The 24,449-nt window shown below is 41.8% G+C and overlaps 1 protein-coding gene across 2 annotated transcripts in view; it reads right to left on the bottom strand.

Moving 5' to 3' along the window:
• Positions 1-24,449, bottom strand: part of LOC127803759 (protein trichome birefringence-like 14) — a 60,725-nt gene that overhangs the window by 9,363 nt on the left and 26,913 nt on the right. Inside the window, exons 3-4 of one of the 2 annotated variants that reach the window (XM_052340222.1) lie at positions 22,475-22,654; positions 15,952-16,147 (exon numbers count right to left, since the gene is read on the bottom strand). In XM_052340222.1, the coding sequence (XP_052196182.1) occupies positions 15,952-16,147; positions 22,475-22,654 (376 nt within the window). The remainder of the gene's footprint in view (positions 1-15,951; positions 16,148-22,474; positions 22,655-24,449) is intronic. The other variant, XM_052340223.1, reaches the window with a different exon arrangement.

The following is a 24,449-nucleotide window of genomic DNA, read 5'->3' as shown; positions in this document are numbered from 1 at the left end:
CAATTCTTGCCAGAAGTGACTGGTAAATATTTTGTCTCGATCCGAGACAATGGATTTAGGTAATCCATGCAGTTTAGCCACTGTATCAATGAAAACTCGGGCAATTTCTTGGGTTGTGAATGGATGTGTGAGGCCAATGAAGTGAGCAAATTTGCTCAGCCTATGAACCACCACTAGGATTGCATTTCGGCCTTCTGACTTGTGTAGGCCCTTGATAAAATCCATAGATATCTCATCCCACGCTTGATCCGGTATAGCCAGTGGCTGTAACAATCCTGGATAAGCCACTTGTTCATGTTTGCAGCGTTGGCATGTCATGCAAGCTGCCACAAACTCCATAACTTCTTTTTTGAGGCCTAGCCAAAAGAACATTTGTCGAACCCAGTAGTAAGTAGCTCGAACCCCTGAGTGCCCACCTAATGGAGAACTATGTAGTGCCTCTAAGATTTTGGATTTAAGTTCCTTGTCATCCCCCACGACTAATCTGCCCTTAAACCTGATTAGGCCATTAGACATAGAATACCCTTGTTCATTGGTATGTCGGACTGCCAACTGAGTTTGGAGGGACTTAATCCATTCGGACTTTTCATAGCTTTCAGTAACTTCCTTGACCCAATCAGGCACCACTACAGTAATGGCCTTACATTCCCCTTCTTCCGTTCTTCGTGACGAAGCATCTGCCACAATGTTCTCCTTCCCCTTTTTATACTGTATCACATAATTCAGGCCCAACAATTTTGATATTCCCTTCTGTTGCAAGTGTGTATGCAACTTCTGTTGTAGAAGGTGTCTTAAGCTGTCATGGTCGATCTGTATTATGAAGGGGGCTCCTTCCAGATAATGTCTCCATTTGTCGATAGCTATGATCATGGCTAGCAATTCTTTTTCATACACACTCAGCCCCCGGTGCCGAGCAGCCAGTGCTTGGTTGATGTAGGCTAAGGGTCTTCCTTCTTGTGTCAGCACTACCCCTACCCCAATGTCGCATGCATCGGTCTCCACCACAAAGGCCTTAGAGAAATCTGGTAATGCCAAAACCGAGGCTTGTGTCATTGCCTTCTTAAGGGTGTTGAAAGCATCTTCAACCTAAGAATTCCATCCAAAATTGTCCTTCTTGAGTAACTCAATCAATGGCTTACTGATCACTCCATAATTCTGTATAAACCTTCTATAATACCCTGTTAACCCAAGAAATCCCCTTAGGTCCCTTATAGACGAAGGCTTAGGCCATTCCAACATTGCCGCAACTTTACTGGGGTATATACAGACTCCTTGGCCGAAATGATATGCCCTAGATAATCCACCTCATTCTTTGCAAAGGAACACTTGGAGAGTTTAACAAACAGTTGGTTAAATTTCAGGATTTCAAATGTGGTTTTAAGGTGGGATAGGTGTTGTTTGAGGTTAGAGCTGTAAACTAAAATGTCATCAAAGAATACTAGGATAAATTTCCGCAAATATGGGACAAATAAGTGGTTCATAAGGGCCTGAAAAGTGGTTGGGGCATTGGTGAGTCCAAATGGCATCACCTGAAATTCATAGAGGCCTTGGTGTGTTCTAAAGGCTATTTTATGGATGTCGGCAAGGTTCATCCTGATTTGATAATACCCTGCCCTCAAATCTAATTTAGTAAAGATGGCAGCCCCATTTAATTCATCGAGTAGATCTTCAATCAAGGGAATGGGAAATTTGTTTTTCACAGTAAGGTCATTTAGCTGTCTAGTCTATGCAAAAGCACCAGGTACCGTCTTTCTTTTTGAGGAGAAGTACAGGAGATGCGAAAGGGCTTTGACTAGGTTGGATAATGGAAGCATGGAGCATGCTTCTGACCTGTTTTTCAATTTCAGCCTTCTAATAAGGGGGGTAACGGTAGGCTCGGGAGTTTACGGGCTCGGAGTTGGGTTTCAAAGGTATAGTAAACAGGCGGTTTGGGGGCAGGGTGTGTGGTTCCACAAATAATTCCTTGAATTCCATAAGCAATGGGCATAATACAATAGGAAAGGTTACCTTTGCAAAGAGGTAAGTGGCGGTAGGGCCCTCCTAATCATCCTTTTCCTTGGCTTGAATGGAGAACAACTGGGATATCTGCCCTTTCCCTTTCATTAACAGCTTCGATAACTTTTTTCCTGTAATCACCTTGCATTCCCTTGCCTCGAGGTACCCTTTCAAAGCCAGCTTCCTTCCCTTCAAATCCAGTGTGACTTCCAATTTGTTGAAGTCCAAAATCAGCGGGTTGACTGTCCTCATCCAATCCACCCCAAGGACGATGTCATAGCCTCCTAACTCCAAAATTCTCAGATCCGTAGAGAACTCTTCCCCTTGCATCAGCCATTTAAACCCCACACTCCTATAGTTGATGTACATTTTACTGCCGTTGGCTACAGTTACAGATAAGGGAGCAGTATTCACGAGTGTGCAACCTAATTCAATGGCAGTTGCTTCATTGAGGAAGCTGTGGGTGTTGCCAGTATCAATCAACACCATTATCCTTCTCTTGCCCACTCTTCCTTCAACCATAATGATTTGCCCCGCATGTCCCCCTTTAAGTGCGTGAAACGAAATTTCATCAGCAGGATCACATTGGGGGGTCTCCTCCTCTGTTTCCTCAAGGTCTGCTTGCTCTCTCTCTAGTATTTTCTCCTCACCTCCTTCCATATTCAGTAGTTGCCTTCTACATTGGTGGCCAGGACTATAAGGGTCTCCACATTTGAAACATAGTCGCATCTGCCTCCTCTGCTCCATAATGGGGTTTCTGATAACCAAGGCTTGCTAATTTCCTCTCGGTGGACCTGTACTCCTTGTGGCTCCTATATCCCTAGTGTGTCCACTAGGAGGTAAACTGATTAGTGGACTCGTACCAGAGGAGGCCCTATTCCTTTTGTAAATTGCTTCTAGCATCAATTCTTGTAATCTAGCTTTTTCTATCGCCTGTCTAACTGTGATTGGCATTATCATCTTCACCATTGATCTCAACTCATCCTTAAGCCTACTAATAAAGCTGGATACAAAATATTGCTCAGTAAGTGTCTGCTGAGCGTTCCACATTAAGGCTCCTAGCTCTTCGAACTTTTCCAGATACTTTGTTACAGCCCCCTCTTGTCGAAGTTTATTGAATTCTTCTATTACATTTGCCATATTCTTTTCTCCAAATCGCCTACACAATTCTTTAGCAAATTCGATCCATCTCACCCCAAGTCCTTTGTACCTGGACCATCCTTGAAACTAGGAATCAGCCGTATCATTAAGATAGGCTGTGGCCAGTGTAATTCGCTATGGCTCAATCACATTATAGTATTGGAAAAAACGTTCACACCGGTGGATCCACCACCTTGGCCTTGTTCCATCAAACAATGGTATCTCCAACCTTGGCATTGGCTTGTGAGTTCCAGATTGTAAATGAAAATCTCTTACCCGAGGATCCATCTCAATTCCTTGCACTCCTTCCGACTCCGCTTCTCCTGGAGGTCTCAGAAGTATTTCAGATCCAATCGAATTTGGTCTAGCTCCCGATCATGGAGGAAATTCCGATGGCAAACGGAATTGTGGTAAGGACGATAGCATATTAAACATGCTATTGATCCTTTGACCGAACTGATCCATCATTTCTCTATGCCTCTCCAACTCTCGTTGCATATCCTCGCGAGAAGTCGCCAATTCCTCTCGCACTCCTTCTCGCATTGCAGCCACATCTTCCCTACTCTGGGTGATAGCTTCGTGTGTCTGCCACATTCCGAACTCCAGCGCTTCCATTCTCATTTCCAATTGTTTGAGTCTCGTTCCTTCCGCCATCTTCTGCTTCGCAATTCCTTCCACAAACACTGTTGAGGCCGCTAGCTCTGATACCAATTGTCAAGTCTCGAATCTGAGACTTGGGCAATTCTGGAAGAGCCGAGGATTTTAAGAAAAAAGAAAGGGAGGAGAATTTGAATTAGAGAAAAAGAGAAGAGAGGGAAAGAAATTAGAGACGGAAATATCCGAATGTATTCATTGATAGATCCCATCCTCATTTACACTGTCTTTTATAGGCTAACCCTCCCGGTTGTTATTGTAACTGATTGCCTACAAGTGGCATAGGCAGCACCACCAATCACATGCTTTCTGTTATTATAGCTATAGCTATGCATCTATAGGTTTATTACACTTATGCCATTAGGCTTCTGACATAGGCCACCAAAAGGTTGCATACCCAGCTGCAGAGGAAAGAGGTTTCTAAACTCATGGGGTTGGACTACACTATTCAATACCGTAGAGGAAAAGAAAGCATAGTGGCTGATGCACTATCTCGACGTAGTGAAACTGTAGCCTGCCAAGCTATCGCAGTGGTGGTACCTGAGTGGATGGGGGAGTTAGAAGCTAGCTACGGTCAGTCGGAATGGCTTTAGGGTATCCTAGCACAGCTGGCAATCCAACCTATTGCAATGGCAAATTATACATGGTCCAATGGCCTGATCAAGTATAAGGGTAAGTTGGTAGTAGGTGATGACAGTGCATTAAAGAATAGAATAATGCGAGCCCTTCATTGTTCGCCAGTGGGGGGTCATTCAAGGATAAGAGCTACTTACCAAAAGGTCAAACAATTATTCTTTTGACCTAAACAAAATGCAGATGTAGTGAAATTTGTGATGTCCTGTGTAGTGTGCCAGCAATGTAAACATGAACATGTGGCGTACCCAGGGTTATTGCAGCCTTTGGCAATACCTCAGCAAGCATGGGAAGGGCTTTCTATGGACTTTGTGGAGGGTCTACCTTGATCGAAAGGCAAGGATGTAATTATGGTGATGGTGGATCGTTTGACAAAATTTGGCCATTTCATTAGTCCATCTCATCCATTTACTGCACAAGAGGTGGCAAGAACATTCTAGGATAGGGTAGCCAGCATCCACGGGGTTCCTAAGACTATTGTCTCGGATCGAGACAAGGTATTTACAAGTTCATTCTGGTAGGAATTGTTCCGGAAGTGGGGAGTAGGCTCATGTTTGTCCTCTGCATACCACCCTCAAACTGATGGCCAAACGGAAAAGGTCAATTAGTGCTTGGAGGCATATCTAAGTTGTATGTGCTTCACTAATCCTAAGAGCTGGAATCGGTGGCTATCATTGGCACAATGGTGGTATAATACCAGCTATCACAGTGCCATTCGGAGGAGTCCTTTCGAAGCCATGTTTGGGCATAAACCCACGTTGTTGCACAAATGAGCCACTGCCCAAGAAATTCAAGATGCCCCAAGTCACACCCTATGCCGACAAGGATGATCCTTCTGATCACATTTAAAACTACGAGCCATTGATCCTATGGGAAGTGGCACGTGTAAGTGGATTTCACTAACCTCAACAAGGCATGTCCCAAAGATTCTTACCCACTGCCTCAGATTGATCGGTTAGTGGATAAAACATCAGGATATCAACCACTAAGGTTGCATTCTCTTTATTGTTTTCAAGTCATTTTTAATTTTCAATTTTCTAAAATAATGAAAATGCGTTCTCTTTTCTGTTTTTAAAAATGTATTTTTGAAAACAAAAAAAAAATTGTAAACAAAACTCAAAACAACAAAAAGTTGTTTTGAGTGTTTTCATCCAAAACAAACTCAAAACTCAAAATATATTTATTTATTTATTTATTCATATTTTATTATTGTAATGAAAAAAAATATTATAAAATTCATTAACTTTAAAATGTATATATTTTTTTAATAATATATTAACATTAAATATTTATAATTTACTTAATAATCAAATTTATTGAATAAAATATCATTAAAAAAATATTTTCAAAATTTCAAAGGGAACACATTTTCTAATTTTTTATTTTGAAAAATAGTTTTTCAAAATGACAAAGAGAACGCGTTTTCAATTTTCTAAAAACAGAGTACCAAAACATAAAACTAAAAATGAATTCAAAACTCAAAACTGAAAATTAAAAAGCAAAGAGAACGCACCCTAAGCTTCTTGGACGCATTCTCATGATATCATCAGATAATGATGCACCTGCCAGATTAGGAAAAAAACATCGTTTATTATAGAGAAGGGAACATATTACTACAAGCTTATGCCCATCGGGCTCAAGAACGTCGGGGCTACTTATCAGCGCATGGTGAATAGTCTTTAAAAAGTCGTTGGGTAACACTATAGAAGCGTATATTGATGACATGATTATGAAAAGTCAGGACAAGGAATCGCATGTGAAAATTAATGTAGGTGCTCGAAGTTTTCAGGCAAAACAGAATGCGATTGAACCCAACGGAGAGTGCCTTTTGGATACAATCTAGTAAATTCTTGGGGGATATGATCACACAAATGGGCATCGAAGCAAACCTCGAAAAAATTCAAACGATACTGGATATGGAGCCCCAGACATCAGTTAAGGAGGTATAGCGGTTAACAGGCTGGGTGGCAGCTCTAAATCGGTTCTTCTGCAACTCAGCAGACAGGAGCCTCCCGTTTTTCCAGACACTTAGGGCTGGAAAAAAATTTGAATGGACAGAACAATGTCAAAAGTCGTTTGAGGCACTAAAGGAGTATCTGAAAGAGGTTCCCCTATTGACATGTCCGAAAACTGGGGACACATTATATCTGTACTTAGGCGTAAATGACAGGGTAGTAAGTGCGATATTGATCAGAAAAGTGGGACAGGTGGACCGGCCAGTATACTATGTCAGCAAGGTTTTACAAGATGCAGAGGCACGTTACCCCTTTTCACTAAAAAGGTGGCGCTAGCCCTTCAGAATGCTTTTAAAAAGTTGAGGCCGTACTTTCAGGCTCATTCTGTCATTGTATTGACAAATCAACTATTGCGAACATCTTACAGAAGCTTAAATGTTCCGGTCGTCTCACCAAATGGTCCATTGAACTGAGCGAGTACAATATACAGTTTCAACCACGACAAGCCATAAAGGGATAAGCATTGGCAGACTTTATTGTAGAGTGTACACCCTCTAGTGAGATGGAAGGAGATAAGAAGGCGGAATGGCTCCTGTTCGTGGACGAGGCATTTAGTTCACAAGGAAATGGGGTTGGGATAGTACTCATGTCGCCCAAGGGAGAAACACTAGAATACTCTCTACGATTTGCTTTCCCAAGCTCCAACAATATGGCAGAATATGAGGCATTGATCCCTAGGTTGAGATTAGCGCGAGGATTGGAAGTAACACAATTCATAGCCCACAATGATTCACAGTTAATTGTTCAGTAGTTTCATGGGCAATACAAGACAAGAGAGCCGGTAATAGCACAATACTTGCCAAAAGTAAAGGACATGGCTTAGATATTTCAAAATTTTCAATTGATACAAATAAATCGATCACTCAATGGGCAATTGATGTTTTGTCTAAGCTAGCATCGACTAGAGAGACTATCGGTCGAATAGTATTTGTTGAGATGCTTCAATGACCCAATATTTAAGAAAATGAAATGACATGTGTCGATACAGGAGGTGATTAGCAAACACCCCTCTATCAATATCTAACTAGCGGTGAACTACCCAATAATCCAGTAGAAGTGAGAAGACTAAGGATACGGGCTGCAAGGTTTACCATTATTGGTGGGGTATTGTACAAGCGGGCCTTCACTATGCTTCTTCTCAAATGTTTAGGCCCTTAGGAAGCCGAATATACTCCAGTAGAAATCCATAGTGGGGTTTGTGGTGAGCATCTGGGAGCAAGAGCTCTGGCAACTAAGGTTTTATAGACAGATTTCTTTTGGCCCACGTTACGGCTAGATGCGTTAAAGAAAGTTAAATCATGTGACAAGTGTCAGCGACACGCTCTAATCCAATTCGCACCGATATCCAGTTACAGCTTGTATTCCAACCCATACCATTTGCTCAGTGGGGTTTAAACATTTTGGGCCCATTCCCTCAAGCGTCGGGACAAAGGAAATTCTTATTAGTGGCAACTAATTATTTCACCAAGTGGATTGAGGCCGAGGCATTGGCCACCATTACATCCAGAAAAGTTGAAGCAATGATATGGAAAGATATTGTGTGTCAATTCGAAGTTCCAAGAGTTATCGTCACAGACCATGGGAAGCAGTTCGATTGTGACTCATTCAGGAATTTTTGTAACAGCTTGGAGATTCAACTACAATTCGCTTCAGTGGCATATCCTCGGGCCAATGGACAAGTGAATGTCAGCAACCGTACTATATTACATAGCCTAAAAACCCGTCTTGAAGGAGCCAAAGGAACATGGACTGATGAGTTACCATCGATTTTGTGAGCTTACCAAACAACCGGTCGAATCGCTCGGATCGCTACCAGTGAAATTTCGCTACTAGTGAAAGTCCGTTCAATAAACTACCAAACAACTGGTCGGATCGCTCGGATCGCTACCGGTGAAATTTCGCTACTAGTGAAAGTCCGTTCAATAAACTAGATTAACGGTAACTCATCAGTCCATGTTCCTTTGGCTCCTTCAAGACAGGTTTTTAGGCTATGTAATATACTATGGTTGCTAACATTTGCCTGTCCATTGGCCTGAGGATATGCCACTTAAGCGAATAGTAGTTGAATCCCCAAGCTGTTACAAAAATTCCTGAATGAGTCACAATCGAACTGCTTCCCATGGTCTGTGACGATAACTCTTGGAACTCCGAATTGACACATGATATATTTCTATACCATTGCTTCAACTTTCCTGGCTGTAATGGTGGTCAATGCCTCTGCCTCAAACCACTTGGTGAAATAATCAGTTGCTACTAATAAGAATTTCTTTCGTCCCGACGCTTGAGGGAATGGGCCCAAAATGTCTAAACCCCACTAAGCAAATGGTATGGGCTGGAATACAAGATGTAATTGGATATCGGTGTCAATTGGATTGGAGCGTGCCGCTGACACTTGTCACGTCATTTAACTTTCTTTAACGCATCCAGCCGTAACGTGGGCCAAAAGAAATCTGCCTGTAAAACCTTAGTTGCTAGGGCTCTTGCTCCTAGATGCTCACCACAAACCCCACTATGGATTTCTACTAGAGTATATTTGGCTTCCTGAGGGCCTAAACATTTGAGAAGAAACATAGTGAAGGCCCGCTTGTACAATACCCCACCAATAATGGTAAACCTTGCAGCCCGCATCCTTAGTCTTCTCGCTTCTACTAAATCATTGGGTAGTTCACCGCTAATCAGGTATTGATAGAGGGGCATTCGCCAATCACCTCCTGTATCGACACATGTCACTTCATTTTCTTCAATGCTAGGTCGTTGAAGCACCTTAACAAATACTGTCTAACCGGTAGTCTCTCTAGTCGATGATAGCTTAGACAAACCATCAACATGTCCATTGAGTGATCGGTTTATTTGTACAAACTAAAAATTTTGAAAAATCTGAGCCATGTCCTTTACTTTTCGCAAGTGTTGTGCCATTACCGGCTTTCTACTCTTGTACTGCCCATGAAACTACTAAACAATCATCTAGGAATCACTGTGGGCTATGAATTGTGTTATTTCAAGTCCCCGCGCCAATCTCATCCCAGGGATCAATGCCTCATATTCCGCCACATTGTTGGAGCTTGGGAAAGCAAATCGTAGAGAGTATTCTAGTATTTCTCCCTCAGGCGACATAAGTACTATCCCAGCCCCATTTCCCTGTGAACTAAATGCCCTATCCACGAACAGAAGCCATTTCGCCTGCTTATCTCCTTCCATCTCACTAGAGGGTGTACACTCTATAATAAAGTTTGTCAATGCTTGTCCCTTTATGGGTTGTCGTGGTTGAAACTGTATATCGTACTCGCTCAGTTCAATGGACCATTTGGTGAGGCGACCGAAACATTCGAGCTTCTGTAAGACTCTTTGCAATAGTTGATTCGTCAATACAATGACAAAATGAGCCTGAAAGTACGGCCTCAACTTTCTAGAAGCATTTTGTAGGGCCAGCACCACATTTTCAGTGAAGGGGTAACGTGCCTCTGGACCTTGTAAAACCTTGCTGACATAGTATACTGGCCGGTCCACCTATCCCACTTTTCTGATCAATACCGCACTTACTACCCTGTCGTTTATGCCTAGGTACAGATATAGTGTCCCCAATTTTCGGACGTGTCAATAGGGGAACCTCTTTTAGATACTCTTTTAGTGCCTCAAACAACTTTTGACATTGTTCTATCCATTCAATTTTTTTTCTGGCCCTAAGTGGAAAAACGAGAGGCTCCTCTCAGTTGACTTGGAGAGGAGCCGATTTAGAGCTACCACCCAACCTGTTAACCGTTGTACCCCCTTAACTGATGTCGGGGGCTCCATATCCAATATCGCTTGAATTTTTTCAAAGTTCACTTCAATGCTCCTTTGTGTGATCATATACCCCAAGAATTTATCAAACTGTACCCCAAAGGCACACCTCGTTAGGTTCAACCGCATTCTGTATCGCCTAAAAACTTCGAGCACATGCTTAGTTTTTTCATATGCGATTCGTTGTCCTGACTTTTCACAATCATGTCATCAACATACGCTTCCACCATCTTACCCAGCAACTCCTTAAAAGACTTTATTCACCATGTGCTGATAAGTAGCCCTAGCATTCTTGAGCCCGAAGGGTATAACCTTGTAGTAATATGTTCCCTTCTCTGTAATAAACGATATTTTTTCCTGATTTGGCAGGTGCATCATTATCTGATGATATCCTGATAATGCATCCAAGATGCTCAGTAGTTGATATCCCAATTTTTCATCCATTAGCCGATCAATCCAAGGCAGTGGGTAAGAATCTTTGGGACACACCTTGTTGAGATTAGTGAAATCCACACACGCCACTTCCCACTAGGCTTCTTGACCATGACAACATTTGCTAGCCATTTAGGATACAACACTTCTCGAATGAATCCCGCCTTTAGCAATTTATCGATTTCCTCTTTTAGTATTGTCAGCCTATCTAGGGTAATATTCCGCTTTTTCTGCCGAACAGGCTTAAACTGGGGATCTACATTCAAATGGTGACATATCACGTTCAGGCTAATCCCGAGCATGTCATCTGGTGTCCAAGCAAAGATATCCAAGTTTTCTCGAAGACACCTTACAATCTCTTTCCTTTATCGATCCTGGAAGCTGTGAGCCGACATATGCCAACTTCTCGAGATCGATCTCACTCAAGTGTATTGTTTCTAACTTTTCAACAGGCTGAGGTTTATGGGCAGTCGCTTCTGCCAAAGATTTATGTATGGCATGTTAAGCGATAGATAAAGTCTCCTTAGTTCTTTTTCCCTTTGTAGATGACACATAGCAGGTGCATACCTTTTTTTAATCTCCTCGAACCTGTCCTACTCCTTCGAGCGTGAGGAACTTCATCAATAAGTAACAAGAGGACACAACAGCCCTCATATCATTGAGCAAGGGTCAGCCAAAGATTATGTTGTATGCTGCTGAAAGGGCTCTGACCACCATAAAGTTCGTCTGCCGAGTTACGCTTTGGGGATCCAATCCCAACGTGATTGGTAACTAAATAGATACTGCTACTGGGATAGCTTCCCTGGTGAGGCTGTACAGGGGAGAGGACACTTTCTTTAACCGATCGTGGGATATATGCATTTGCTCAAAGCAATTCCCGTAGCTGAGGTTAAAAAAGCTGCCGCTATCCACCAAGATTCTACCGATAGGGTGTTTTGCAATAACCGCAAGGATTACCATCGGATCGTCATGTGGAAGTATTATATCTCCTCTATTAGCAGGAGTGAATGTAATTGGCTCCTTATCATCTCTAACCTCCATCAGTGAATTAACCTGATAAGTCTGACAGGCATATGCCTTCCACGAGGCTAAAGTGTCTCCAACCAGAGTTTCACTACCCGAAATAACAAGGATGGCTTGGTGGGTTGGTTCATTATCTAGAAGGGGGTCTTGTATGTGATCCCTTCCCCTCTCTTGTTGTCTTTGGTTTTGTCTTTCTTGCCCCTCACACCTATCCTCCCTTCATCGGGGCTCCCTACCTTCTCCTCCATTCCATACATATCTTTGCATATGCCCTTTCCAGATGAGCATTTCAATCTGATTTTTCAATTCTTTGCACTAATCCGTAAAATGCCCACGGGTCCTATGGTACCTGCAATATTCTTCTTGATTTCTTCCCCTGGGTCTATCAACTCTACGAGGTAGCTTGAGGAGACTTGCCCCCTCTATTGCAACAAGCATGGCTAACCGGGGCTACAGAAGCCTGGCGTAGTGATTAAACTGAGGTCTAGATGCATCTACTCTCCTAGCCCTCTCCTGTCGCCAAATAAGTCTTCTTCCCCTTCGCGTTCCTTTCTCTTTCGCTCCTTGTCATCATTTCCCCTCATGATCTCAGTGTGGAGGATGTGCCTGTTTGCTCAAACGAACAAGTCAACCAGGGATATTAGGGGATCTAGAGATAGCGACTCCTGAAGTGAGGTCAGTCGTGTCCCCTGGAGCATGGCAAACACTGCTGCCTCGACCGAAAAATCGTGAACTTCGATGGTGGCATTCCGAAATCTGTCCACATACTGACGCAGAGTTTCTTTATTTCCCTGCCAAATACTGAGTGAGTATGTAGCGTCATTCTTCCTCCGACTGTTAATTACAAAGGCCTTAATGAATTCTATTCTAAGCTATCCAAATGAAGAGATAGAGACCTCAGGTAAACTGTTGAACCATGTTCGGACCTTGCTTTTGAGTCTCGTGCGTTTTACTCTTGGTGCTTTGCTTCCCAAGTGAGTGTTGGGACAAGAGGTGGCCGAGTAGGTGTGAGTGGGAGACACCCACTCAATTATTAAGGGGAGTCTTGACCTTCATGTCTTCCTTCTTCATGCCTTGATTCCTAGATAGGTTAGAAGAGAAAAGAGGAGAAGGGTCCGCCCTTACTCACTCGGTGAGTCATATGACCAAGTGAGTCATACCCCTTCGGGGAGAAGGGTTCCCCTCACTCAGTCATATGACCGAGTGGGTCTTCACCCACTTGGTCTTGAGTGGTTCCTTTGCTTTTTCACCTTGGTTCAAACATATCTGCCCCAATGCTTGGATCTGCTCTTTAACCGAAAACAGATGCAATTTTCAGGGCATATCACTAGCAATAGTAGCCAGTTTAGATTTGGAATTACATCAAATGAATGTAAAAACGACATTTTTAAATGGCGAACTGGAAGAGGAAATTTATATGGAACAATCCATAGGTTTCATGGAAAAGGGTCAAGAGCACAAAGTGTGCATACTCATGAGACCCATTTGTGGGGTAAAACAATCTTCCAAATAGTGGTACTTAAGGTTTCATCAATCAATTATCTCATGTGATTTTCAAATGATTGATAAAGACCACTGTGTGTATGTCAAAAGATCTAACGATAAGTTCGTGATCTTATCTCTTTATGTTGATGACATACATTTGGCTGAGAATGATAAAGAGTATCTTTTGAGTATCAAAGAGTGGTTGTCCTCCAATTTTGAGATGGACTTAGACAAAGCAGCATATATTCTTGGTGTTAAGATCAAGAGAGATCGTTCAAAAAAATTGCTAGCTCTTTCTAAAGAGCCATATATTTGAAAGATTCTTGAGCGATTTCATATGTAAGACTGCAAGCCTGTAAATACTCCAATTGCTAAGGGCAAATACTTAACAAGAAGGATTTGTCCTAAAACTCCACAAGAAAGGGAACATATGGCTAGAGTTCCTTATTCTAATGTCGTGGGTAGTCTTATGTATGCTATAACGTGCACAAGACCGGATATCTACTATGCAGTTGACATGGTGAGTAGATATCAGTCAAACCCAGGCCAACCCCATTAGAAAGTCGTAAAAAGGATAATGAGGTACCTAAAAGGTACAACGGATTATTCCCTCGACACTACCCTCACAAGCATGTGCGCGAACACACATAGACAACTATATTTGCACCCCCGCTCACTTGAGCACTTTATACTAAGCTCACGACACCTCAATGCACTCACACAACACTTAAACACTCTACAACACAACTTACAGCGAGCAAGCAAGCGCACACACTTTGGATGCCAAAACCAAAAGTCACTAGCCAAGAGTTCCCCTTGTATAGACATCAAAGGGAAGCACAAAAAAAATGATTAATGTGTTGAAACCTCTGACTTTCCAGCCCCTTACATCGTTATTTTCCTCTAGGAACCCGAGACCTCCTGCTGTGTTTCTTCAGCCTTTTCAAGAAGTGCTCAGTGTGTTGGAGCATATCACCAACATTTCAGTGTTTTCCAGCCTCTTTATCAGACCCTTCTAGCACTTGTCTCCTCCTTAGGCATGCCACAGGCATGCACACACTTAGCACACTCCTTAATCCAACTAGAATTAGGCAGCTCAACCGCCCACCAACTGGACTGGTTAGGTGTTCATACTTTTGCTGAGTTTGATGCCCTTGTTCATGCATTCTCACTGCATGCTTGGTAGGCCATGCTTGACTCTTTGATAGGGAATACATCCCTTTTTAAATTCTGCCAATGGCCTTGTATTTTAGGTCAAATTCCAACCCTAGCAAGTCTCTAGGCATGTTTTTAAAAAAGACAGGGGGGCCCTAAGTATCCAAAATGCCAAGAAGACCTTTAGGACAGTTTTTTAGGAAATGTTATTTATATTGATATAGAATTTGTAGATAATACTGTCGGATAAGATTGCACAAGGACCAGGTGAGTGGATACTCTGTGATATATTGAAAAATTATTACCGTGCATTTATTGTGAAATCTTTTAACATGATACTATATGTTCAATTTTTATTTGATATATATGACAAGATAAATTATGCAAACAAATTGAACAGAGAGATTAAAAAGTTGTTATATTGAGAAACATAAAAGATATTTATTTTATGGTGTTAGCATGTGGTTATTTGATATGATGGGACCATTGTTGGAAGGCAAGGGGATAGCTAGGGGCACTGTGTGAGCTAGTGATGACTCGACCCAGCTAGAATCTGGCTACCTATGCAACACAAAAGAGATTTTAGTTTCTCAATGGGACAGGAAAAGGCCAGGTGCACTTCTGGTGACCCCACCAAGAACTTGCAAGATAGAACCAAGGCATTATGTGGCCCCCTTGTAGATTTTAGATTCATGGGTTACACAGAAATGCCATTTGAAAAGATGATATTGTTGATGATCAATTATTGTCCTCAAACGTAATGATTATTCGTGTTCTATACACAGGAATGAATATATGCCTTCAATCTGTAAGCTTTTAATTTGTCAGGACATTGTACAAACTCATTCATAACCAACCCCAAACAGTTAATTTTAAAACCAGCTGGGGACAAGTTATCACAAAACTAAATGGCAGTTGTACCAAACCCAACCTATACAACCAGAGCAGGTATGAGAATATACTACCATTAATGTTGGAATAATCCCCAGCTCCGAAACACTCAATTACACTCAAAATCACAACCGAAACACTCCCTGAATCACTCACTCGAAGCACATACAAGATTCTCGGTAAATCAGAGAACAAATCAACAACCAACAATCAAGAACTGCTGAGAGTTTTCCCTACCAAACTACAAAGATATACCCTCTAAGTATTTCGGTAGAAACCAGCGCATACTCCTCCCTTTCTCTCTTCCCAAGACAAAATAAAAGCATACCCCTAAAGCTAACACCTGACCTCTATTTATACATCATAGAGGCGGTAACAGAATGCTATTAAAAACAATCTATCGGCAGTTACAACTAACTGACCAATTAACTAACTAGCTAACTAACCATTCTAGAAACAAGCCTTCTAGAATAAAACAGGTGATATACAAAACTTTAACAGCAGAAAGACAAAACCGACTCCCTCAAGATATACAAGCTAATCTAATACAAGTGATTTACAACAATTAACATTAAGGAAATATGAAATTATATCGAGAATCCTCCAAAACTTACCGAGAGCTTCTGGAAAAACAAACAACACTCATTTTCAGTAGGCATAATAGTGGGAATGAACTTTTTATTTTGGAAAACAAATAGTGTTGGATAATGAAGTGGGAAAGACAGTAAGGGGATGAAAGCATACTTACCTTTCCAAGAATTCTGAAGCCTCAAATTCTGGCATATTACAATTTACAGGCTGCCAACGATATCCCTCATAAGAAAAATCTGTTCGCTGGGTCAATCTACATGACCACATGTCTGATAACCACTGTTTACACCCAAAACCAGAATATAATGGTCTTCGGCTGTCTGCAACCCATCTGCCCTTGGCATAGTTACAAACTGCTCACCAGGCAAAAGTTTTACAAATGTCAAGAGACTGAAGTATTTAAGAAGCAATTAAAAATAGTGATAATTTTACAGTTTGTAAATGTAATTAAGTGCAAGATATGGAAAGAAAAAAATGCTTAAACTTCCTTTCCTCATCAATGTTATATTGACATTTTATTTGATCTCACAAACATCCATGGCATCCCATCAGTAAATCCATTTTTTAGATGACATTGATGTCAGTCCTGGGCGTTATGGGGACATTACTGTAATTCAGTCCTTTTCCGTTTCTGTTGATTGTTAGTGATGTGGGGCCTAGCCATTATAGCAGTTAGGCAGATGGAAAGAACACTCCAGATCCATGTATGGATGGCTATAAATAAGCCATATTGAAGGATGGGGATAATCATGAATGAGATTTGGTCTTTTCCGTCTCAATTCCGTTTCCTCTCTTCCCTCTTTTCTCTTCTTTTCCCTCCCTAATTCAAATCTTCCCTCTTAACCCCTTGCCAGATCCCTCGGATCTGACAATTGGTATCAGAGCTAGGCAAGCCTAGGCCTGGAAATTGAGGTTCAATCATGATGGTTTAGCTAACTGAATCTCAGAGACACCTGATTCGTATTTGGAAGTGAAGGATGGCGAAAGAACACGGACTAAGCAGTGGGAGACCAGGTAGTAGGTGATGGAGGTAGTGATCCGATAGAACCATGAGCAAGTGGAGGATCGGTTGGACACCATGGAGATGGGAATCAAACAGACTCAGGAAGAAGTCATCCGCATCAGAACCGAAAATGCAGCAACTCAGGAGGCACTAATGACATTAGAGCGGACGGTGACCAGCCTCATGGAGGAATTCCCAGGCCTCAATTGAGTGCCACTTTAAGTCTGCTCTCCAGGCAGCAGAACATGAGCCTGCCATTGGATTTTCCCCCGAGATCTGCCACTGAGAGCTACTGATCCTCTGGAATCTGAGGAATGAGTAGAACCGGAAGGGGAGATGGCGACAAGGGAAATTGGAGAAGGATCTGTAAACCTCCCGATACCAAGGATGGAGATACCGGCATTTGAAGGTGTTAAACCTCAATGGTGGATCCGAGTGTTAGAAGGACAGAAAGTGAACATAGTGGCCGCATATTTAGATGATATAGCAAACGAGTGATCCAAGGATGGAGCAGGAGCATAACAGTATGAGTTGGCAAGAATTTGTGACTGGTTTGTGAAGTAGATTTGGAGAAGGATCCAAGACAGATGTTATAGAGGAATTTAATAAAATGAGGCAAAAGGGGACTGTAGAGGAATACTAGATTATATTTGAGGAGCTGAGCTCATTACTCTCGCTCTCGAATCCTACATTGGATGAATCCTACTTTGTGTCGAGTTTTATCAATGGATTGGATGATCAGCTCAAGCTAATGGTTAATATGTTACAACCGACTACAGTTAAACAAGCTGCAGAACAAGCTCATCTACAGGAGATGGTCCTGGAGGCCTTTGCCAAGAAGAATCAGTTGATACCTAGAGGGTACAAAGAGGCAACTCCACCGGGAACAGGAGTTCCACCGAGGAGTAGTAGTTTGGTGGGGCCGAAAGGGAGTTTGATTCCTAAGAATTCCCATAGCTTGGTTTCGGTGAAGTACATGTCAATGGAGTAAAAGCGGCATCTAGGCCTATGCTTTTGGTGTGGGGATAAGTACACCCCCAACCATTAATGCAAGAGGAAGCCACTGCTGTTGGAAGGACAGGAAGAGGAAGGTGAAGAAGAGGTCAAAGAAGTGGTGAAGGAGGCCACAGGAGGAGGCTCAACTAAAGATGGGGAGATATCCATGCACACCTTGCAAGGATGTCCTCCAGGGAGGATAATTAAGGTGAAAGGATTTTTTTTTTTTGGGTGTGGGAGGGGGGGGAGAAAAAGATAATGATCTTAATCGATAGCAAAAGCACTCATAACTTCCTAGATGAGGATACAGCCTTAGACTTACAGTACAACACTCAAGAAACTCCTCCCCTATCGATGGTAATTGCGAATGGTAGCAAGATGATCAACAGATATATGTGCCAGGGATTTAAATGGAAGATGCATGGCTAGGAGTTTATTGCAAACCTTTGGATCCTCAAGTTAGGAGGCTGCACATTGTTTTGGGAGTCAATAGGATGAAGACAGTTAGTCCTTTGGTGTTTAATTTCAACAATTTGGAGGTCACTTTTGAGATCAAAGGGAAGAAGGTTACATTAGCAGGATGGATGGAGGAAGGGGAGTGCAAGGCAATGTCGGGCGAGAGGATGCAGAGGCTATTGGATCACGGAGGGTACTCCATCGCCCACTTATACTCTATATATGCCATGGAGATTGAAAAGGATATGAGGAAGGAAGGAGAACAAGCAGTCCTAACAACTACAAGTGGGAATCAACCTGGCCCTATTTCCATCTCACAAAGGCTCACAGAGGTAACCACTTGTGATCCCTTACATTCACTATTGATAGAGTTTGAGGAACTATTTGTTGAACCCACTACCCTGCCCCCACATCGTTTTCTAGACCACTCAATACACTTGAAACCAAATGTGGAACCTGTCAACATCCGAGCATATAGATACTCACCCTTACACAAGGCTGCAATAGAAAAATTAATGAAGGAAATGCTATCTAAGGCAACCATCCAACCAAGCCAAAGTCCATTTGCCCTTCTTGTTCTCTTAGTAAAAAAAAGGATGGTACATGACGGTTTTGCATAAACTACCGTCAACTAAATTCTATCTAGGGATGGCAATTGCAACCGAAACCATGGGAAACCGAACCGGTCAACGCGGTTAAAAACCGTTTGACTAGGTAATGGTTTGGTTTGGGGAAAAACCGAACATTGTGTCAATGGGTATGGTTTGGTTATGGTTTTTACTAAATCCAAACCAAAACTCGAACCGAATGTATGGATAACCGAACCAAACCAAACCAAACCGAATATATATATATAATATATATATTAAATATAAGAGTGGCGACTGGGAAACCTAGCCCACTTGCCTGCAAACCCACCCCAGCCCAGCCCACTTGCAAACCCTTCTCTTCTCCTTCCTCTCTCGACCTCGCTCTCACTCTCTCTCAACCTCGCTGCCTCTCGCTCTCTACCTCTCTCTTGCAGTCTTGCTCTCACTCACCCTCGTTGGCTCTCTCTTGCTCTCGCTAGGGCTCGACCCCTCTTGCTCGCGCTCGCTCTCTGCCTCTCTTGCTCACGCTCGCCCTCGCTTTCTGCCTCTCTCACTCTCGCTCGCCCTCACTACCTCTTCGCTCTCACCCTCCCTCTCCTCTCACTCCCTGCCTCTCTCTTGCTCTCGCTAGGGCTCGGCCCCTCTTGCTCTCTCTCGCCCTCGCTCTCTTCCTCTCTTGCTCTCGCTTACCCTCCGGCCCTCACTGCCTCTCAGCTCTAGCCCTCTTGCTCGCCCTTTCCCTATCAACTCTCGCCCTCTCCCCCATGCTCGCTCGACGGCTCGACCAGTCGACCTCGCCCTTGCTCACTGCCTCTGTTTCAAGAGTTTGTCTTTGTTTGTTGGTATGGATCAAACTAAAAAAACCATAGTTAAAACCGAAACCGAATGGTTTGGTTATGGTTTTTAATTTTTAAAACCAAATGGGTAATGGTTTGGTTTTGGTTTTAGTAGTTTAAGTTTGGTTTGGTCATAGTTTTGGCAAAAACCGAAACCAAACTGAACCATTGCCAACTCTAATTCTATCACCATCAAGAACAAATTTCCCATTCCCATTATTGAAGACCTCTTGGATGAATTGAAGGGAGCCACTATCTTCTCTAAATTGGACCTAACCTATGGCTACCACCAAATTCAAAGAAACCCCTTGGACAAGCGAGAGGATTCACTCGAACCATCACCGCCATGATCCTCCAAGACAAAAGGAGAGAAATTAGAGAAGGACAAGTGAGAGGAAGTTGAGAGACGCCTCCATTGCATTGCATGACCCATAAAGAAGAAGAGATCTATAGATGTTGCACCTGCACCTCAATCTCTGGCGAGCCAAAGGACACCAAAAAAGTCACATTTTCATATTTCAGAACTTGTTGGATGACTTCTTTCGGGGCATCCACTACACTATTGCATGGCTAAGCTCAACCCCCAACACAATGAATGAACTTGAGAGGCCAGTGCGATGCTGAGCTCGCACGAGCAGGCGGCCAAAACCGCATGGACAGCGAGGGAGCACAAGAAATCGCCTTGGACCTAGAGAGAGAACAGCAGTATAAAAAAATTTTCTATACGTGTGTTATTATCTCTTGCAGCTAATTTGGATTGGGAATTACACCAATTAGACATAAAAAATGCATTTCTCAATAGAGACCTAGAATAAGACATATATATGAGAATTCCTCCTGGTTTTGATGTGGAAAGAAAAGTTTGCACGTTAAAGTGCTTTTGATGTGAAAAGAAAAGTTTACAGGTTAAAGAAGTCCTTATATGGATTGAACAATCCCCTAGGGCATGGTCTAAAAGATTTAGCACAACTTTAAACCAACTAAGGTATCAACCGGGGCAGTCTAATCACACTTTATTTACTAAACAGGCTGTTAATGGGCTGAAAACTATCCTAATAGTTTATGTGGATGATATTATTATTACTGGTGACAATCTGTAGGAAATAAAGGCACTAAAAGGTCACTTACAGCAAGTGTTTAAAGTCAAAGACCTAGGACAAGTAAGGTATTTCCTAGAGATGGAAGTAGCAAGGAGTAAGGAGGATATCTTTATTTCCCAAAAAAAGTATAAATTGGATCTACTAAAGGAGATGGGTAAGCTTGGATGTAAGCCAGCCAGCACACGATTGGAACCCAACTAGAAGGCTAAAGAGGATGGGACAGAAATAGCAGTGGATAAGGGCAGATACCAAAGGTTAGTGAAAAAGCTAATTTACTTATCTCTTACACGACCCGATATAACATATGTAATAAGTGTAGTGAATCAATTTATGCATTCACCCACTAGCAAACATCTTAATACTACTTATCATATCCTAAGATACCTTAAAGGGACTCTTGGAAAGGGAATGTTATTCAGGAAAAATGAAGACCGAGGGATACAAGGATTTGTGGATGCTGATTGGGCTGGAACCTTAGAAGATAGTGAATCCACTTCCAAATATTGTACCAATGTATGGGGGTACCTTGTGACATGGAGAAGCAAGAAACAAAGTGACGACTAGAAGCAATGCTGAGGCAAAATACCAAGCAATAGCTCAAGGTAAATGTCAAGTGATATGGCTCGAGAAGTTTATGGAAGATCTGCAGGTACCAATCACTACTATTACAAGGCAATATTGTGACAACAAATCGGCGATCAGTATAGCGAAAAATCCGATCCAACATGACCAGATGAAACATGTGAGAATTGATAGACATTTTATTAAGCAGGAAATTGAAGATGGTGGGATCAGTCTTATCTATATCCCTACAGGTTTACAAGAAGTCGCTATCCTTACTAAGGCAATGAACAAACAAGGGTTTAAGCTAATTAGAGGCAATCTGGGAATGAGAGATATTTATTCACCAACTTGAGAGGGAGTGTTAAGGAAGAAATTCTGATGGAAAAGAATTCTGAAATTTAAGGGATGATAAGAACAGATTGTTTGAATGAGATATAAAGAGATAAAGAAGAAAAGGATGAAATCAAAAGAAGATAAGGATGAAATCAAAAGAAGATAAAGTTACGGCTATTCCTTAAAGACAGGAGAAGAACTAACTTTCAAAGTCTAATCCTATCTTATCTGTTGTTGTATTGTAAATTTAAACTTGTATTTTGAATTCCTAGTTTTTAGGAGATAGCTGATATAAGTTTTTCTTGTATTTAAATGCATCATACCATCTAATGAAGGTGTGACAGAGTTGGTTCTGTTCACCCCTTGATATAGAGTGTTTCTTCCTAAAACATCTAAGTTTGTTCAAAGTGAAATGCACATTATTTAACCAAGAAAAAGGAAAAAAAAAAAAAATAGAAATGCACATTACTTCATCAAATACAGATTCAATAGAACATCCTGAACATCTAAAACCAAAATTTACAAAACATATACAGCAAAAGAAAACACGCCTTGATACCTTAGCCAGTTCTTATTGATGGAATGGAAATAGATTGATTTAAACAGATAACCTGTACTGGTCTAACCCAATTGAAAACATAATCTACTCACAAACATGCGAGAGGAAACTTGGATTGACTTAATTTAAATCTAAAATAGATGTAGCTATATATAATTTAAGGTTGTCAAGGAGAAATTTTAAAGCATTAAGGGACAACTAGCATGCATTATCCTTATTATTATATAAGCACAAAAGTCTTACCCTTCATCTCAGAAAAGGAGTTCAAAATTGTGCCATTGTCCTTGCTTTCAAGAGCAAAACTGTCTGTGACATTTATTAATTCAGTGCCAAAACCTTGCTCTGTTATGGCATTTATTGTTCCTTCCGCTGCTTGTGAATGTGAAGTTTCTTCCAAAGTTTCCCCCTCTGGGTACAAAGAGGCTAAGGGATCATCAAATCATTCATCAGAGAATTTAGAACAAAAAGGATTACTAATTAAACAAGAATAGATATGGTGGGGGGGGAGAGGAGGGAAAAGGATCATCAATTTCTGTAACTTGAGCACCAAGACATATTGCCATAAACTTGATAGGACAAAAAACAGCCGATTCCAAAAGTAGTACATTCTTTTGGTGAAAACAAAAATAAGTGCTAGTTTTATGTAGTAGATGGATTAAAATGAAGCAAATGGTGTTATTACAAGAAGTAAGACACAATAATTAGAAGCAAGATAGAATTGCCAGAGATGATAAACAAACAAAGACCAACAAGAGTAAATAAGGGTGCAAGGATTCAAGTGGAAGCAGGTACAAAAACCCAATGATATTGAAAAAGAAAACAGTCAAAGGTAGCAAGATACAGTAGAAATTTTTTAATTGAAAAATGTAGGAGCCATCATGCCATTATTCATTAGGAAGAAAAAAAATAAAAAAATTAAAATAAAGAAATAAATAGCCTTTTTTTATTTGTGCACTATAAAATTACATCACTAATATCTAAATCTAAGTTGTGGAGTTGATTATTGAATTATAAAAGAAATTGAAAACCACAATGTACAGACAATAGCTACAGCCCCAATAGTGGTCATTTTTGGCAAGAACAATTTCCCTGTTCAAAAGGTAGCCATCAATGCACAACCTTTAACACTTTATCAGTATCAACATGCAGAAGTTTCAAAACTCAAAATCTAGTAAGTATGGTGTTATGTACTTGCGATATTAGGTGTACGTACATAGTAGTTGTGCAAGTGGAGAGTAGTAGGAGTGGCAATAGCAAATAAAATAGAAATCGGTTAGTGCTTATCTATAGTTGGCGGGAACCTATGTAGTATGTATGCGGGGGAGAGGTTATACATTGTAGCCTACCCCACCTTGAGAAGCATCTGGACTATGAATGAACATTTTTGAACTTCCCCCCAATTCTCTCTCTCTCTCTCTAAAATTCAATCTTCTCTCTCACTTTCCCTCAAGAATTCTCTCAATTTCCCTGTAATCACCATCAATGCAGAAGAAGATCTGGATTGGCAATTGCTAGATCCCTTAAGATTTGACAATTTTGGTATAAGAGCACATCTTGGGTCGCGGTGATCGGAAGTAAGTAGCGATGGCGGAAGGGACTAGGATGAAGAATTTGGAGGCTCAAGTGCAGCAGTGTGGCTCCACGGTGAATGATCTCCAGAGTCGAGTGGATCAATTGGAATTGGGGTCCAATCGGAATCACGAAGCCATCTTGGCTGTTGATCGGAAGCTGGAGATAACAATCACCCAAATCTGCGAGGATCTGGGAATCCAAATAAGCAACAGTTGCAAAGCTTCGTAGTGATGTTTGCAAGGTAAGATCAGATGATCCTCTCACTTGATTCTCCCCCAAGGGAGAGGACGGATCCTATCTTACTGGGACAGGGGCGAGTGGATCCAATCGCACGAGAATAGGGGTTAAATCAGAGGCCATCAAGAGCCTCTGAAGGAGACGAGGAGAGTGGAAAATTGGGATGGAGACAACGGCCGGAGGCGCTGGTGGGGCAGAACCAACATGGTATGCCCATGCCATGGTTGGAAATACCATTGTTCGATGGCCTCAACCCTCGCTAGTGGATCAGGAGATGCAAGAGGATGTTTGAATGGTACGGGGTGGCCGATAGGCAGAAGGTGACAATAGCGGCTATATATCTCAATGATGCAGGGGACGCTTGGTTCCAAGGATGGTCCAAGGTCCAAGAAGAGTGTAGATGGGAGGA

This window comes from Diospyros lotus, chromosome 6 (genome assembly GCF_014633365.1).
Source record: "Diospyros lotus cultivar Yz01 chromosome 6, ASM1463336v1, whole genome shotgun sequence".
Lineage (NCBI taxonomy): Eukaryota > Viridiplantae > Streptophyta > Magnoliopsida > Ericales > Ebenaceae > Diospyros > Diospyros lotus.
The sequence above is the reverse complement of the archived record's forward strand: the minus strand, read 5'-3'. Positions and strand labels throughout refer to the sequence as shown.